Below are 18,180 nucleotides of genomic sequence, written 5' to 3'. Positions count from 1 at the left end.
TTGTATGAGCAGCAAACTGTAGTGTTAGCTCAGAATTATAGGGGAGAAGAGTTTGAGCATCAGAGAATCTTTGAAGTTTTTGCCAGCATGAATCCGCCTCGAGGTGAGTAATCCAACTGTCGAGATGGACAGTGGGATAAAATAGGATCAAAAAGTTTTTAAACAGACTAAATTACCATAAGCTGAAGACAACAGAAGCATACGCAAATGGACACAAGCCACTTGTCCTAGGTAGTTTTGTGATACAGCACAGCAAGGTATTTAAAATAAGTAAAAGTATAAATACGTGTAAAAACAGATTTGCTCACCCAAGAACAACACAAGTTAAAAAAACAACTCCCACAGATCTAAGAAACACAAGCTATTAATCTTGAGAAAAAATGCAGAGCCCTAAATGAGAGCATCAGGAAAGTTGATAAGTTAGCGATTAAGCACAACAGTGAGGCAAACTGAGATTTTTAGAAATAAATGTCAAAATCAGTCTTTTCCTCTAAAACACATGATATTTAAATAATAACAATCATCCAGTGTTATACATGCAGTGTTGCCATTTCTGCTCATCTGTAATAAAGTTCACACAAAGGATATGAAAGCTCATCTTTATAGATGCACACAGCTGTATGGCGGAGTTAAATGTACCGTTAGGTAGAATTGCAACAGACAGAAACAGCTAATTACAACAAACATCATCTGTCTTGGAAAAAAAAGCCTTTTTCCATAAAACCTGCCTTTGAAGTACACTTTGAATTTTGCCCAGCAAGAGAAAAATGCCTCAGCAAAGATCCCACTGAGATTCCACAGCTTTCTGTACAAGCATACATTCCAGGGGTATAACACATGTAGTTCTGAAACAAGGTTGTTCATCCTAGATTAACAGTAGCTGCAAGATGCAAATAAGAACACTGTAATCGATTATCCCTCCAGACTTAAATGTGTGCATTTCTATGTATAGCATTCAAGTTACATCTTTGGCTGATCTGATACATAATTAAAATTCAGCAGCACTGAACAGAAATCACCTTCCAGCAAAATTAGAAAGGTAGCATCACTAAAAATGGCAGAGGCAAATGGTACATTTTTGTTGTATATTTGTACAGGATTAAAACAAAGCACCATAAACACAAACAAGTGGATTCTGAAAGGTTCCAGATTTTAAATTTAGAAAACCGATGAATGCTAACAGGCACTTCTGATCAAACCAGGAGAAGGCAGAATTCCATCTTTCACCTTTAACAACCAAGCATCTCACATTAAAAAGAAAAAAAAAAAACATTCTGCCAATAAGGAGTCTTGCAAAAATCAGTGTTCAGAATTTTGGCCTACTTCTGAAGATCCGAGTGATGCAGGGGACTTCTGTGTTCGTAGAATTTGAGAGCTGGGTGTGCCAGCTCCTAGTGGTTCATGGCTTGGTGTTCTGGATAGGAAGCTTCTTAAAAAAGGTCTTTTTTCAGTTAGGTGCACAGGCACTATGTTTTCCATATTAGCGCAAACACGTTTCTTGCAAGATGATGGATTGTTCTGTAGTCTGTTTACAGTTTGGTACTGCTCAGCAATGCAAGCGTTTTTTTTCTTTAGATCTAGCTTCACCAAAGTCATATTGTTCTGCAGCTCAGACAATGTCTGATACTATAAAATAGATTGGGTTGAGGGGTGGAGGATAAAAAAAAGTAAATTAATTTTTAAGAGAATTAAACTTTCCAGATTACGCAATGAATATACAGTACATTAAAATTAGTATTTACATAACCATCATACCTTGTTTTTGCCATCAGACAGATACTGAAAAGACTTTTCAAAGTATTTATTTAATTTGTGTACTCTGCAGTAAGGAAATTGGAACATTTACACTGTAGAGATCCTGATCTTAGAACAATGTTCTTGCATTCTCAGGCTCCTACTCATATACACGGTGATATCGGGCTTATACTAGTTGTGCCAAGCCCTTGATCTCTCCCTATTTTTGCTTCCTTGAAAATAAGCAAGTATACTTAAAAAAACAAACAAAAAAAAAAAAACCCAGAAACATGAAATTATGTAACTGCCGGACTTCCAAAAAATTCATGTGTAGAGAAATTGGAAAAGACTGCCACAGCAAAAGGAGCATATTATAGATGGTTAGTACACATATTTGTTGTACCTGCATTCTGAGGCCTGCTGCAGTAGGTAACTACTGGGAACAGTCCAAAGTAGAAACACAAAAATTCAGGATGAAAGAGATGGAAGATCTAGAAGCAAGGCCTTCGAGTGCCAAGTTGAGAAACAAAGATGTGCCATGGGATGTCCGACTACTGGAATCATGGCACAAAAAGCAATACTGAAAAGGAAATTCAGTGGCTTGGCCAAGAAATTCTACTGCACAGCCAAACACCAGAACATGAAACCAAATCACTCTCAGCCACTAATGGAAAATAAATGAGTTCTGGCATTTTTATGAATCTACTGACAGATGTGGACCCAGAGTTAAGGGGTGTACAGCAATGTTCCCCGTCACTTATGGAACTGTATGACCAAACCAACTTTACTTTGCTCCACTGAATTGAACAGAACTGTCAGAACCTATTTTTGCCTTGAATGATGAAAATGAAATCACAATGGTACTACATTCTGAAAAATCATGGCCAGACAAGCCTCCCCTATTCTCAGATCCATTAGGGGTGGTACTGTGGCTAGAGTCTACCAGCAAATTTCCTTCCCACAGTATAGGAATGGCTGTAAGAAACATGTCCCAGTCTGTGGCTATCACTTGTTTTCCAGAAGATATCAGGCAGTACACCACCCTGAATTTTCACAGCACACAGTGGACTGGTTTTCCTACTAAAGGAGAACCATCAGCTTCATTTCCATAAAGTCTATTCTCAGGGTCACAGTTTCCTGTGCCTTAACTTCTTCACATGGTATGCACAGAGGAAGTGCCCAGGGGGTCTCTGTAATTGAACAGTGCAACATCTTTTCTAACAGTCTATGGCAGTTCTAGCTGAAAAAAGAAAGAAACCATGCACCGTGATTGTCAGGTACCAGTCCACCAATCTAAAGCTTACTGAAGGGGGTATGATATTATCACAAGACCCATGACAGTGCAATAAGTCTAGCAGTCTCTGATACCTCACTGCCACCGAAGCAACCTCATCCTTGGGTGGGCAAATGAGACTACAAAGATGGTGACCACCATGAGATCCAAGATACAGAAAACTGTGGGTTTCCAACAATGTTTATGGGTGAGAACGTAAAGCTGTGTGAACATGCTTATTACAAAAAGCACAGAATTACTGGTGCTAACTACCCGATGGAAGATAGCAGTACAAAATCTGGCAATATATCTTTTTCTAGTCCTTATAATCGAGCACTAGGACAGATGTTCCAATCTCTTTCTTCAGTTTATTAAATGTGACCATTAAGCAAAAAATACTGTGTTTACTACAAAGGCTACTGATGAATACTTACTAGAAAATACTAAAACTGCCACTGAATTACAATCATTTGCATGACTGCACTAAGTCTTTGATCGGTAAAGTATTTTAAGTAAACATCAGTACTAATTTACCAATAATGGCATTTGTACCCTATCCCCCTTATAAGCATTACCCATGAGTAGAATTATTTCATACCTTAATGACTAATTTTCTTCTCTTCTCACCACTTAGACTTTTAAATTATTAAATTTCTTTGAACACTATAGCTATATGCCCAATATTTTATCTGTAAAGAAAAATAAAGTGGAAATGTATAAAAGTGGCCCTTTCTTCATCTCTTCTTCACAGTTGGTAATTCTAAACTGGAATGACATTTTACTGTACTGCTGGATGCTAGTTGTCGAAAGACATATTTTTTTTAGAATATTTTCTGCACACCTTTATTTATGTCAAAGTACTGTATGAGATACATTTTTCACCAATGAGAATTCATATAAGGCACAATATGTGCCCAACTGCTGGCAACTGGATTTTCAAACAGCAACCTTAGCTCATTGTTGAGGTAGACCTGCTCTCAAGCCAAGCACTAGATGGAACAATGCAATTTTATTAATTTTATTCAGCAGCATATTTCCACTGAGTATGCAAGTTTCAGATGACATATAGATTTCTTCTACCTTATCTACTGTACGTTGCCTCCCTCCTTACTAATATTCAAGCTACTCTTCTATCCAAACTTGTGCAAACGTACAATAAAGTAGCTAGATTTGCCGCAAATCTTCCTCATAATTCTCATCACTGCCATGCCCTTAAGACAATTCAATGGCCCAAATTCTCAAATCAGCTGCTGCTTCTTCAATTACATATCACACACTCCATTCTCTATAATCCTCCTCCTGCCCCTCCCTCTCCAAATTACTAGCTTACTACACCCCACTTCGGCATCTTCGCACAAGTGATAAGCACCTTCTTGATATTTACAAACCCAAAAAGCACTTCTAAGTGGCTCACATCTGGAACACACTTCCACTCAGTTTAAGAATGATCTCCCAAAAGCACCAATTGAAAAAAATTAACACACTATATACTAAAAGAATGGTCTTGACCCTGCCAAGCCCCTACTTGACAACTATATCCTTCCTCACCTAATACGCTACTAAAATTATCCCCTCTTCTCATGCTCTTACTAAAATATGTTTTTCATTGTGATTCTCTCCTTCAAATTATAGGTATTCCACTTTTTCTTTGATTCTCTAATGCTACTTTTTATTAACTTAATGTGGCTTTTTACTAGATTAACTACTAAATTTACCTCATCATTGCATACATTACATGGATATTCAACCTGTTATTGTTTCACATCTATGAATTTATATCTTAAATCTGTATGCTCATGACTGTATACTCTGGCCCATTGTATCATTGTCTATAGAACCACATCTTGCATTTAACTATATTTCTGACCACTGTATATTTGTCTGTTTTTGCTTAACTGTATTTGTTGTTGGAGCTTTTCTCCTTGGGTCTCTACTGAAAATGGGCCCATGGCTCAGCTGGACCAATCCGGTTAACAAATGCAAATAAAGTTTAAAATAAAATTCCAGCAATTTAGTAAAGGCAAACTTCTATTAACTTTCCATAGGTGCTTACTAGGCTAACGACCACAAAGGCCTTTTTTAACCCTAGCCATACAACCCAAATCTCTGACAAGTTCTGGTACCCTTGTTAACTCTAAGCAGGGCTTGGGAGATGAAACATTTGCAAGCACGGGGCTGGGAGATTAAACATTTACAAGGCTGCCCGTGTCCATTAACGAGACAGATGACAAACCAAGGATGAATTTCCTGTTCCCCATCCAATTGTCCAAGCTGCACTTCAACTGGGTTGGGGAGGAACTCTGCTTCACATGGATGAGGGAGCCTGTTCCAGAGACAGGGTAATCTCTGGGATACACACCTGTCTCTCCAGCAAGTCCTATTTATATCACAGGCAAAGTTTAAGTCTTTAGAAATAGTAATTCTGGTGCTTTTTTCTTCTTATTGCATGGATATGCATGAGATTCATCAGAGTAGGGTATGACAATGCCCTGTACGTCAGCCAAAGATCTCCCCTCAATAGCCTGCAGGAGACAGATTACAAGGATAGGGCCTTGAGGCAGCCTGCAGAGGACATGTTTCTTACACCCTGTATTCTTTTAGTGAGGAACCTCTGGGGACATTCCAGTTGCTGGATATGGCTGGTCAGGTACATACCAAAGGGGGCATTGTACTCCAAGTCTGTTTTTCTGTTTTACTGTATTCGGCATTCATCAATGAATTACTTGGGCCTAGATGCCATACTTTTGTTTAGAAGTTGCGTAAAATCGAACAATTTCCTCACTACAGTAGACACGTGATGCTCAACGGCTAGATTATGGTCTGTATGGGTGTCCCTAAGTCCCTGACAACTGGGTCAGCTCTAAGAGGTGTGCTTTTTTCTGGGCCATTATGCAAATGTAACTATCTTGATCATTTGCAATGAAATTTCTCAGAGGATCATATCATCTGTATTTAAACTCCACGTTTCTCCTCTAAATCTTTCTCACATATCTCATCATCTGCTGATTCTTCATCGTCCCATACCATCCTCCTTCTGCTACATCTTTTAAATATCCTCAATCATTTTGATCACCTCCATAATCATGGCTTCATCCTCAGTCTTCCACTTTTTGTGAACTGTTGTTTTTGCTACAGGCATTAACAGTAATGCCATGTCAAATTTAGCCAAGTTTTGAATTCTCATTATAGCTCAAGATTATTAATGTGCTCCAACGGAATTTCCAGACCTCAAATCTGGATCAAGACTGGTTTTATATTATCCTTAAACTCCCTTAATTCATGACATTACCATAAAAATGTTCCAGAGTTTCCCTTTCTGTCTTGCAAAATCTCCAACATATTCTTTCCATTTTAGAGAACACTCTTTGCAGTTTGCAATGAGTATAAAAGCATGTGTGCAGACATTTCCATAAAAGAAAGATAGATCTGCATTGCCTACTTCCATTCTCCTCAACCGACAGACTATTGGATATGAAGCCAGTACCTTCAGAATCTTCAGTCTTGGAGCTATGCCTTTTCTAGCCATAATTCCCCATTCTGACTCTCTTCAGATAGAGTTGCCTCATTATTGCCTCTAGAACGATGGCTACAACTATCCAGGTATGAGGCAAACGGCATCAAGAGGAGCCTTTCACATAGTTTCAGGGATGGTATGCAAAGCCAGCCATGGAGTCACAAGCAGTGACAATTTTGAGAGGGCATTGAAGGAGAGATTGGTAAGGATAGACAACATGAATCTATCGCTATGGTAAGTACATAACTTAGTAGCCAGTGTTGCCCATCTCAACCTGTGAAAGTCCTTAGCAAGGAAAGTACAGTTTTGTACCTACCATAAATGTAGATGTCTGATAGGTATGCAACTGCAGTCCTGACATATGGGTTGTCCTGCCTCAGGCAGCCCTTCGGTCGGCCGGATTCCAAAGTCTGGGTCCGGCGTTGGCTGATGTCGCCCTTTCCCCGACGTCAGAGCGCCTGGGGTATAAAAGCATCAGCCGACGCCATCTTCTTCAGTGTTTCTTGCCCCAGATGCCCTCTAAGGAAGGCTAAATTTTGAAAATACAGAAAAAATTCCAGACAAGTACAACAACATAAAAACAAATACACCATAAAAGATTACCCCAGGTAGCTAAAATGAGGGGTAAAACCCAAAAGAATACCACAGAGGGGTAGGTGGGAGGGAAAACCTGACTGCAGTTGCATACCTATCGGACATCTACATTTATGGTAGGTACAAAACTGTACTATGTCTTCAAGGATGCAACTGCAGTCCTGACATATGGGTTGAATACCATAGCCAACCTGGGGGTGGTAGGCACTAAGACAAAGATGGTGTAGCTAAAATGCCCTGCAGGACTGCAGAAGCAAACCCTGCTCTGGATCTGGAATATAAAGGCAGGTTGTAATGTTTGGAAAATGTATGCACGGAGCTCCATATAGCAGCTTCTAAAATGTCCTTTGTTGCCACTCCTCTTAAAAAGGCTGTGGAGGTGGCTGTAGCTCTGGTGGAATGTGGCCTGATGTCAGCTGGCACAGTTTTTCCATGAAAAGAGTAGCAGAATCTAATGCAATTTCCAATCCATTAAGAAATTGTCTGTTTGGAAACTGCTTTCCCCTGCAATCCAGCAGCGCAAGCTACTAAAAGCTGGTCAGATTTTCTGAAAGACTTTGTTCTGTCCAAGTAGTAGCACAACTGTCTGTGTATGTCCAAGGTGTGCAGAAGTCTCTCTCCTTTATTTTGAGGATTGGGAAAGAAGGTAGGCAGGTGAATAGCTTGATTCAGGGACACCCTGGATACCACCTTTGGCATGAATGACGGACTGGTTCTCAAAGAAACTCTGTCCTGATGAAAAATGAGAAATGGTTGTACTGCCATAAGGGCCTGTAGCTCAGAGACTCTTCTTGCTGAGGTTACTGCCAGAAGGAAAGCTGTCTTCCAAGACAGAAATTGCAACTCTGAAGATGCTGCTGGTTCAAAGGGAGGAAGAGTTAATATTTCCAGCATGAAGTTGAGGTCCCATGCAGGCACTGGTGGTTTCCTTGGAGGGTTGATGTTCTTTATACCTCTTAGAAACTGTCTTAGCAATGGGTGAGAAAATACAGGCGGATCAGTGTTATATTTGGCAGATATTGCTGAAGCATGTATTTTTATGGAAGAATATGAAAGGCCATTGTGGAGCATTTCAGCCAAATATTCTAGGATCTGTGGAATGCTCATCACTGATGGGTCTTGACCCTTTTTGCTGTTCCAGATAAGAAATATCTTCCATTTTGCTGAGTATGTTTTTCTAGTGGAAGGTCTGCGCGCCTCCAGGATGATATCTTTTACCCTTTTGGAAAGTGTATCCTGAGGAACAGTCATGGAATCTTCCAAGCTGTCAGCTTCAATGTTTTCAAGCTGGGGTGGTGTCCTGTAATTGTGCTGTGTCAGAAGAAGTGGCCATTGAGGAAGTAGCCACGGATTGGTGTGTGTCAAGCTCCGTAGCAGTGGGTACCAGTGTTGTCTTGGCCAGTCTGGAGCTATCAGTATGACTTTCGGTTGCTCTGTCTTGATCTTTAGTAACACCTTGGTCATCAAAGAAGAGGTGGGAAGGCATATAGTGTTAGAGAGTTCCAACTGAAGGAGAGAGCGTCCACCTTCCATGCTTGAGGATGGTATGTCCTTGTGCAAAACTTTTTCAGATGGTGATTGAGGTGGGAGGCAAAAAGATCTATGTCCGGCCTTCCCCATGCTTGAGTTATTTGTAAGAAAATGTCTGGATGCAACATCCATTTGTGTGGATCCATGATGTTTCTGCTTAGGCTGTCCGCCAGAACATTGTCCTTCCCTGGTACAAACTGGGATTGTAGCTCTATTTTCAATTGTAGGGAAATATCCCAGAGATTCATTGCCAGTCTGCAAAGAGGGTAGGAATAGGTACCTCCTTGCTTGTTTATGTACCACATAACTGTGGTATTGTCTGTCTTTATTAGTAGATGGCCCTGATGCATGAACTTTTCGAAGGCCTTGATTGCATGCATCACTGCCAGCATTTCTTTTGGTTGATGTGCAGGTGCTTTTCTTTTTGTGTCCATTGTCCTTGAATGCATCTGCCCTCCATGTGCGCCCCCCATCCATGGTCTGAGGCGTCTGTTGTTATGGTTTGACTTGTATCAGGCTTGCTGAAAGGCAGACCTTTGTTTATCTGGCTTGCTTGAGCCCACCACAGAAATTCCTTTTGAAGGCATGGAATGAGTGGGATCAATGCTTCCAGGCTGTGGCTGTGTTGAGACCATAGACTTTTTAGGTACCATTGTAGTTTCCTCATATGCAGCCTTGCGTGTGGAATCAGAAGAATGCAAGATGCCATGAAACCCAGGGCCTGCAGGATTTTCCTTGCAGTCATCTGGGTGTGTGTTGCCAATTTTCTGAAGTATTCTGGTAATTGTTTTGGTTTTTCTTTTGTCAGAAATGCCATCTGGGTGTTTGTGTTCAGTGTGGCACCCAGGAAAGGTATTTGTTGGGATGGTACGAGACTTGATTTCTGAATATTGACTGTGTATCCCAAGGCCTGCAGTAGGTGAATGACATAGTCCAAGTTTTTTAACAAGGCTTGTTGGCTGTCCGCTTGTATAAGGCAGTCGTCCAGGTAAGGGTATATTCGTATCCCCTGAAGTCTGTAATGTGCAATTACTGATGTCAGGCATTTCGTGAACACTTTGGGCGCAGTAGATAAGCCAAAGGGCAATGCTGAGAATTGATAATGCTCTGAGCCTGCAAGCAATCTGAGGTATCTTCTGCAACTTTGTCTGATTGGGACATGCAGGTATGCCTCCTTGAGGTCCAGAGTTACCAGCCAAGACCCCTTGCCCAGCATGGGAAGGAGTTGCTGTAAAGTCAGCATTTTGAATTTTGGCACAATAAGGTAAGTATTCAGTGCGGACAAGTCCAGAATGGGTCTCCATTGGTTTTCTATTCTTGGAACCAGGAACAGTCTTGAATAAAATCCCTGGCCTTGTTCTGCAGAAGGAACCTTTTCTATTGCTCTTATTTGAAGTAGGTTTGTTATTTGTTTGAGTGCCTCTGCCCTTTGATTTGGTGGCAGGTTCGGCCTGCCATGTCTTGTTGGTAGTGTATGAAAATGGAATCTGTATCCTTTGTCTATTATGTCCAGTATCCATTTGTCCTTTGTAATATTGTGCCAATTTTGTGAGAATAAAGATAATTTTCCGCCCAAAGGTGCTTCTAATTGAGCCCTGGATGGCAGAGTCAAAGTCAAGTCATTGAGATTGTCCCTCTTGAGCAGTGGAAGGTCCTGCCCCACCTCTCTGGTTCGGGGGCTGCCATTGGCGTCCTCTGTAGGAGCCTCGAGTTTGCCCTCTACCTCTGCCACGTCTGTTTTGCCTCTTTGAAATTTGTCTGTGTCTGGAAAGGACCAATGCTTAGAAGGGCAATTCCTGCTGAATCTTGGAGGCTGTACCTGGAGGAAATCTTTGACTGTTTGCACTGATTTTGCCTTTTCCTCTATTTTCTTTAAAACCTCTTGTGCAGTAGCACCAAATAGCTTATGTTTCTCTAGTGGTGCATCCAAAAGCTTAATTTTCACATGGTCTGGCAATGTTTGTTCCTTTAACCAAGCATGTCTGCGTATGACCGCACCTGTCATTGCTGCTCTACATGAAGCTTCCAATGGATCATATCCACACTGAAGGAAATGGTTGCTAACCTGCTGAGTATTATGAACCAATTCCTGTAACCTCTTTCTATCTAATGGTTCAGGGGAAGCCAATTTATTTTGCAAGTCATCCAACATGTATTCCTGATACTGAATCATATGAAATTGACAATTTAATGCTCGCATAGAAAGGGTGGAAGATGTATATATTTTCTTGCCCCACCTTTCTAAAGCCCTAGAATCTCTTTCCGAAGGAAGTGGATTCTTAGCAGTAGTGGAGGAAACCCCTTTAGGCCCCTGAGAAATAGTTTCAGGGTCAGCAGTATGAAACTTGTACAGAAATTGATGTGTGTCTGGGACCCTGTAGTACCTGTCTGGCTTGACAGGAGCAGGGGGGAGGGAGTCGGGGGAAACACTAGATTCTAAGTACACATCGTCTAAAACATTTAAAACTGGAGGAATAGCTAAAGGTCTATGCTGAGATAGCTTTAAAAATTCCCTTAACCTTTTCCTAGAATCTGAGTATTGTTGGCCTTGCCATTTGAAGTGTTCCCTCACGGAATGAAGCGTTTCCCCAAAGGAAAACTCCTCAGGAGGAGAAGCAGAGGGAATGGATTCCTCCGCATCAGAATCCTCATAGGCCGGGAAGGCCTCCTCCTGGTAGTCTGAATGTGCAGAATCACCTGAGGCCTCATCGGAGGACTGGGGATCTACCTGCTCAACCCTAGGCCTCTTGACAGAAGGCGGCTGAGAGCCTCTATCTGGATGTGGCTGAGAACCCCTAATTAAAGACATAAGGTCCTCAGCTAAACTTAAAATTTGAGAACCAGAAGTGGATCCCAGAGAAACAGATCTTGGAGGGAGAGACTTAGCCTGTTTGGCAGCCTTAGCACGTGTGTAGGCCTTAATGGACATAGACACTGGAGGCCTGGCATCCCCGCATGCTGGAGTAGTTTTATCCACTGAAATGGTGTTAGAAATATCCTGGGCTACGGTCTCAGAGGAGAGAACAGAAACCGGCACCGAGCTGGCCTCCGATACCGAAGAAACCAGTGGGGCGGTGTCGTCGGTCTGTAGCGGTTGTGAAACCGGCTCAGAAGAGACAGAGACACTCGCGGTAGGCCTAAGCGTGGTGTCGGCCGAGACCGCGGGTGTCGGTCCTTATCCTTCCGTTTTTTAGGTAAATGTGCTGTCGGAAGCTCCGACGGCATGATATAACAGAAATCTTCCCCAAAATAATCCTGTGCAAACTCTGTCCGACGCCTAAGAGTGCGTTTATTGAAAGAAGCACAAGCTGTACAGGCCGAGACGTTGTGTTCTGGGCCTAGGCAGGGTAAGCAGTAAGAGTGGAAATCCTTATGAGGTATTTGTTTCCCACAAGTTAAACAATTATTAACTTTTACAGTTTTATCTGACATCGGCTGAGGCAAGAAAAGGTCCCCAACGGGGTACTTAGCTTTTTTGAAGACTTCAGTAGCTGAAAACACAGGAGCTGGTCGACCGGCACTTGCGAACTGCTTCTGCTTTGGGCGCCGCGCAGCAAGAAAGACTGAAGAAGATGGCGTCGGCTGACGCTTTTATACCCCAGGCGCTCTGACGTCGGGGAAAGGGCGACATCAGCCGACGCCGGACCCAGACTTTGGAATCCGGCCGACCGAAGGGCTGCCTGAGGCAGGACAACCCATATGTCAGGACTGCAGCTGCATCCTTGAAGGACATCATCCCCAGGGAAGTTCAAGGAGAGAACATTCCACAAAAAGGTGGAAACAAAAGGGAATCTAGACCTAGACTGAATGACCAGTTTGTAATGGGACACAAAGGTACAAGTGTTAGACCTGGTAGCTGCCATACAAATGCCATTAATTTTTTTTCAAACACTTTTATTGAATTATCACTTGTGACACAGGCAAATTTACATTCATATAAAAATAATCAAACTATATTAACAAACATTATAATTCACATATATTGCTATATATCATGCAACCTAAGAAATATTAATTAGGTGATGCGATCCTTGTAGAAAACCATACATGGGAGAATGGAAGATGGTGCTTAAAGATCTGATACCCTCACTGCTGAAATAATAGCTACCAGGAAATTAGCTTTCCAAGAAAACAGCTTTCAAGAAGCCATGGCCACCAATTCAAAAGGAGATCTGGTGAGGACTTGTAAGAGCAGACTGAGGTACCCATGAGGTACCAAAATAGGTGGACATAGTAAAAAAAAAAAAAAGTGCCTCAAAGAAAAGCCTTGGAAAACGTAAATGCCACTGCTGGTATACTACACATGTCAATGTGAAAGTTGGAAATGGCATCTGACTAAACTTTAATGGTAGAATAACCAATGCCCAGAATGAAAAAGGTGTGCCAGGAAATTCAGAATAGAATCCAAAGGTGCAGAAAACGTATCCAAATCTTTGGAAGTGGCCTAGTGGAAGGGTTCTGGGAAGAAAACGTACCAATAACTCTTTGAACGCTGGGGGTCTCTGGTCAGGAATTGGACTTTGTTTGAAGGAAAGCCTGCTTGAGTTTGGTGTCTAGTCTGTATCCCAAGAAGACTGGGTCTTGGGTTGGTTTCAATGTTGACTTTCAGACTTACTGTGAAACCCAGGACCTGAAGTAAGGCCATGGTGAATCTCAGATGAGTCAAGAGTACCGCTTGAGAAGGAGCCTGTATGAGCAAGTCATTAAAATAAGGGAATATCTGGATTCTCCAAGTCCTACAGTAAGCTATTACCAGGGAGAGGCAGTTTGTGAAGACTTTAGGGGCTGCAGAGTCTCCAAAAGGCAGAACAGGGCAACTGGAAAATATGATGAGCCAGTACAAAATCTCAAATTTCCTGTAAGCCAGGTAAATAGGAATGCGAAGATAGGCATCTTGTAGTTCCAAATACAAAAGGAAGGCTTGGGGAAGAATGAATAGAAGCAGAGTTTGCTGGGACATTTTGAAAGATGGAACAAGGAGCAACATATTAAGGGTTGAGAAAGCCAGAATTGGTCACCAGTTTCCTTTTCTTGGGATGAGGAAATAGTCTGGAATAAAACCCTTCTCCCAGTGTGGAGCCACTTATTCTATTGTGCATTGGTCTAGTGATGTTTAAATAATGGGACAGAGCAACTGTATCTGCTTTTGGGATGGAGTGGGGGGTGCCACTGAAAGGAAAACCTATTTCCAGGTCATTCTGTATTCCTTTTTGGTGACTGAAAGCCCATATTTGTCTGAGTTGATGAGCAGCCTTTTTAAGGCATGAGCTCAGCATTTTCAACAGAGGAAGGGATGGACTGATGGGTGGGGAGTGAGACAGGAGATAATCAGGCGGACTTGTCTGGGGGTAAGGAGGCCCTCCAGATCTAGAGTCTATGTCTGGCTTGTCCTGGAATCTTTTCCTAGGCCCTATGAGAAGGTCTAGGTTCCCTGCAAGCAAAGGAAGTGGGTTTTACAGGGTAGTTCCTTTGGTATCCTGGCAAAGTAATAAAGATCTATAGCCCTTCATAATTTTACCTTGTTCCTGTAATTTTTCTGGAAAAAAAAAAAAAAAAACTGGTAGAATCCAGACCAAATAAATAATTCTTTAAAGGACGCTCTGAGCGTCTCCTTAATATCTTCTGGAAGGGGCTAAGAAAGTAAACGTGCATGTGTTCTAACCACAGAACCTGTAGAAGCAGATCTGAAGAAAGCTTTTACTGCATCAAAGCTGCATTTGAAATGTTGTGCCTACCCAATTAGGAAGCCAGTCATCAAAGATAAATAGTTTCCTCAGGAGTTGAGGGTTTTATTTAAATTGATGAAAACGGGCAAAACGTATTTGAGTATAATAATTCAGAGCTCTAAAGGTCAGAGTGGAGGCCGTATAAACATTACCCCCCCCCACCAAGGCTGTCAACTGCCCTGCTGTCTATCCACAGGAAGAGCATTGGTAGCAGGCAGTAACAGAATGTTGACGTGGAAAAATCAGAGGTGTCTGGCACAGGGTTTCTGCATAAAAATAAAGTCCTCTGGCACCTTGTAAAACCTGTCAGGTCTTTTAGGTGCTAGTGGCTGGGATTCTGGTGCAGTGGAAGTGGATACAAGGGCTTACAGGAAAGCCTCCAGAACTGAAGGCACAGGAGCAGGGGGCACTAGCTTCCAAAAAGTTATAGTATCTGTAAATTTCAGAAATATGTCTGGATTCCCATTCAAAATATTTCAACGTATTAACAGTACTTTCCCCAAATGAAGTTTTTTCAACAGGGGTGCCAGGTGAAAGGGAATCTTACCTAAGGCCACTTGACCCGGCGAATGAATTAGGGATGAATAGGCTAGATTATAGGTTCATACTAGGCTATCTGCCCAAGGGCATTTATAAGCCTAGCCCAGAGTTTTTGTGGCTTTCGCCGCCCCTTTAGTTTGAAGAAAACTATGCCCATTATTTTGCTGTGCCTCTGTCAAGCAGTGACACTGAGGTAATCCCTGGGGTATATCTGCGATGTCCCATCCATTGGTAAAGATTTCTCTTGAACACGGCCAGCGAGGTGCTCTGCCTCACATGTACCGGGATTTTGTTCCACAGCATAGGGAGTCTTTGGGTGATGAATCTGTCCCTCCAGCACGTTCTATTAATAACCGTGTCAAGGTTTAAGTCTCCCACCCTTGTAGTTCTGAGGGATCTAGATTTTTTGAGGTGAAGCATGTTCATCAAATCTGGGTTTGACATGGCCTTGTATGTCAGGCACAGGTCACCTCTGAGCAAGCGGTAAGCAACTGAATAGAGCTGGAGTTCTTTCAGTCGGGCAGCATAAGACATATTTTTGAGACCCTTTATCCTTTTGGTGAGGAACTTTTGGGGCCTTTCCAGCTGCTGCAGGTGTCGGGTCAGATACATTCCGAATGGGGCATTGTACTCAATCATTGGTCTGATGAGTGATGAGTACAGGGGGACGATGACCTCCCTTGATCTAGATGTGAATCCCTTCATGATCAGGTGGGCAATGTAGAACGTCTTCCTAACTACTTTAGCAACGTGAGTGTCAAATGAAAGGTTACTGTCAACCTGGGTCCCCAGATCCCTGATAACTTCTTCTGTGCTCAGTGGATTGCCACCTATATGGTAGCTAGGGGTAACCTTGTTTTTCCCAAAGGGTATGACTATGCATTTCTTGGCGTTTTTTAGGCCATGGCTCTGGCACCAGTTATCCGTTTCTGTGAGACCCTTCTGAAGGATATCTGTGTCAGATGTGTTTTCGACTATGGCGCCCAGTTTGCAGTCATCTGCAAACTTCGTCAGCCATAACCCTCCTGTGTTTGCTTGTACTTCAGAAAAGTAGATGCCGAACAAGAGTGGTTCCAGGACTGAGCCCTGTGGGACACCACTTGTGACAGGCTTTGAGTCTGACATGGCGCCAGCAACTCTGACCCTGTGGGTTCTGTCACTTAGCCAGTTTGCAACCCATCTTGTGATGTATGGGTTTACATTTAAGCTGATGAGGTTTTCAATGATACCTGAGTGGGGTATTGTGTCGAAAGCCTTTGCCAGGTCGAGGTAGGCTGTATGAACTGCCTTTCCCTCATCAATGGCCTTGGTGACTGTTTCGAAAAAGTCAACCAAGTTTAAAAGGCATGATCTGCCTTTGACAAAGCCAAACTGGGTTGGATCCAAAGTCTGCAAGTTCCCTATGTCTTTATTTATGAGTTCCATTATGATCCTCTCCATGGCTTTGCAGATCAGGCTTGTCAAGCTGATGGGACGGTAATTTTCAGGGTCGGTGGAGGCACCGCCTTTGTGAAGTGGGACCACAGTTGCCGTGCGCCACTCCTTGGGTACGTATCCTGAGGTGAGGCTGAGATTAAACAGCTGTCCTGACTGTGGGTTTAATTCCTCATTGAGTTCGTGGAGCACGCAGCCGGGGACACTCTCTGGTCCCATGGATGCTGTGTTTTTCGCCTTAGAGAGAGCAGTTCTCACCTGGGCGTTAGAGATGTTTGGGGGGCTACAATCCTCGGGTATAGATATCTCTCCTTTTGGGGGGGGAGTTTGCACTGAACCTGTCAGCCAGAATATTGGCAATGTCTGTAGGTTCAGTAATTTTCACATCATTTTGAACTAATTCTGAGCATATCTGGGAGTTTCCACCCAGGTTTCTAACATAGCTAAAGAAGGCCTTATGATTGTCTTTTGAGTCCTTAGCGATTTTTCTCTCAAAATTTGCCTTGGATGATTTTATGAGAGCTCTTAGTTTTTTACTTATAATGATCAAAGGTGTCTTACCTTTTAAGGATTTTGCTCTATCTTGTAGTAGCTTCTTCCTTTTGTTGTAGAGCTTGTTTATGGCTGGGGTCCACCAGACTGGACGCTTGCCTTTGGTACAAAGAATCTTTGTTTTGTTTGGGATTGCCTGATCCATGCAGTCCTGTAGGTGCTGGTAGAAGGCATTTGTTAGTGATTCAGCGGCTTGAGTAATGTTTACCGCCGGCTCGGGGGGCCTTAAAAGAGACCACACTAGTCTTTAGAAGTGTGAAGTCGGCTTTTGAGAAGTTCTTCACTGTGGTCTTTTTCATCTCAGGTGGGGGCGGGATGAGGACCTCCAGTGAGATTAGTTTATGATCTGATCTCACCATTGAGGGGTATACTTCTGGTGTTGAACATTGTGATCCCATGTTCGTGATGATGAGATCAAGTATGTTTTCACCTCTTGTGGGGATGGTGACTAGTTGTTCCATGGCATTTGAGTTTATGAACTCCAGGAACCTTTGGGCTAGAGTGTTTGGGCTTGAGTAGTGATCCCAGTCTATATTAGGGTAGTTGAAGTCACCTAGTATGATGGTGTTTGGAGATACATTTATCCCCTCCAGTGTTTTCAGGAAAGCTATGTGAGTTTCCTGAGTTTGAGAGGGTGGCCTGTAACATGCTACAAATTGCAGAGCAGTCTTGCCTATGGTTAATTGCACCTGGATGGTCTCCGATGCATTGTGTGTTGCCACCAACCTTGAGGTGTGGGTGTCCTTTATGAATATGGACACCCCCCCTCCTTTCTTGGTGTTGTCCGGATTTTGGGGCCGGAACGCATGATATGAGGTAAAACCTGATAGCGGTGGGGTGCTCTCAGGAGCCTTGAACCAGGTTTCAGTCACAGCACAGACATCGATGTTCTCCATACTGAGAAGGGCCTCGAGTGCGTGCATCTTGAGGTTGAGACTTCTGGCATTGAGCAGCATTACCCTTAGTTTTTTTCCTTTTTTGTGTTCTAGGGTGGTAGGTTTAGAATTTGAGCCTTGCCTAAAAAAGGCACTATGGGGGTGGCAAGAGCCTTTGCCAATATCCGGAAGCCCAGGGGTGACAGGTGGAAGCCCAGGGGTGACAGGGCTTGCGAAGCAGCGTGGCTTGTCCAGCATGTCATCCCAGACAGACAGACATTGGATCCCCTTTGAATGACACCAGAGTTTAAGCCAATTATTAAAGCTGATCATCTTATCTCTGTATTGTGGCATCATTCTTGGTAAAGGTAGGATACTGCTCAAGGTCAGGGTCATACCTGCCTGGGC

General features: G+C 42.8%; 1 protein-coding gene across 1 annotated transcript in view; it reads right to left on the bottom strand.

Annotated features, from left to right (window-relative positions):
* Positions 1-583: 583 nt before the first annotated feature.
* LOC122800032 (kinesin-like protein KIF20A) overlaps positions 584-18,180 on the bottom strand; it is a gene marked incomplete at its 5' end in the record, with an annotated part of 810,695 nt that continues 793,098 nt past the window's right edge. The window contains 1 exon segment of the mRNA XM_044069508.1: positions 584-1,626. Coding sequence (XP_043925443.1) covers positions 1,300-1,626 — 327 coding nt within the window.

This window comes from Protopterus annectens, chromosome 4.part0, assembly GCF_019279795.1.
Source record: "Protopterus annectens isolate FY-2018-M chromosome 4.part0, PAN1.0, whole genome shotgun sequence".
NCBI classification, from domain to species: Eukaryota; Metazoa; Chordata; order Ceratodontiformes; family Protopteridae; genus Protopterus; species Protopterus annectens.
This window is presented reverse-complemented; position numbering and strand designations above follow the sequence as displayed.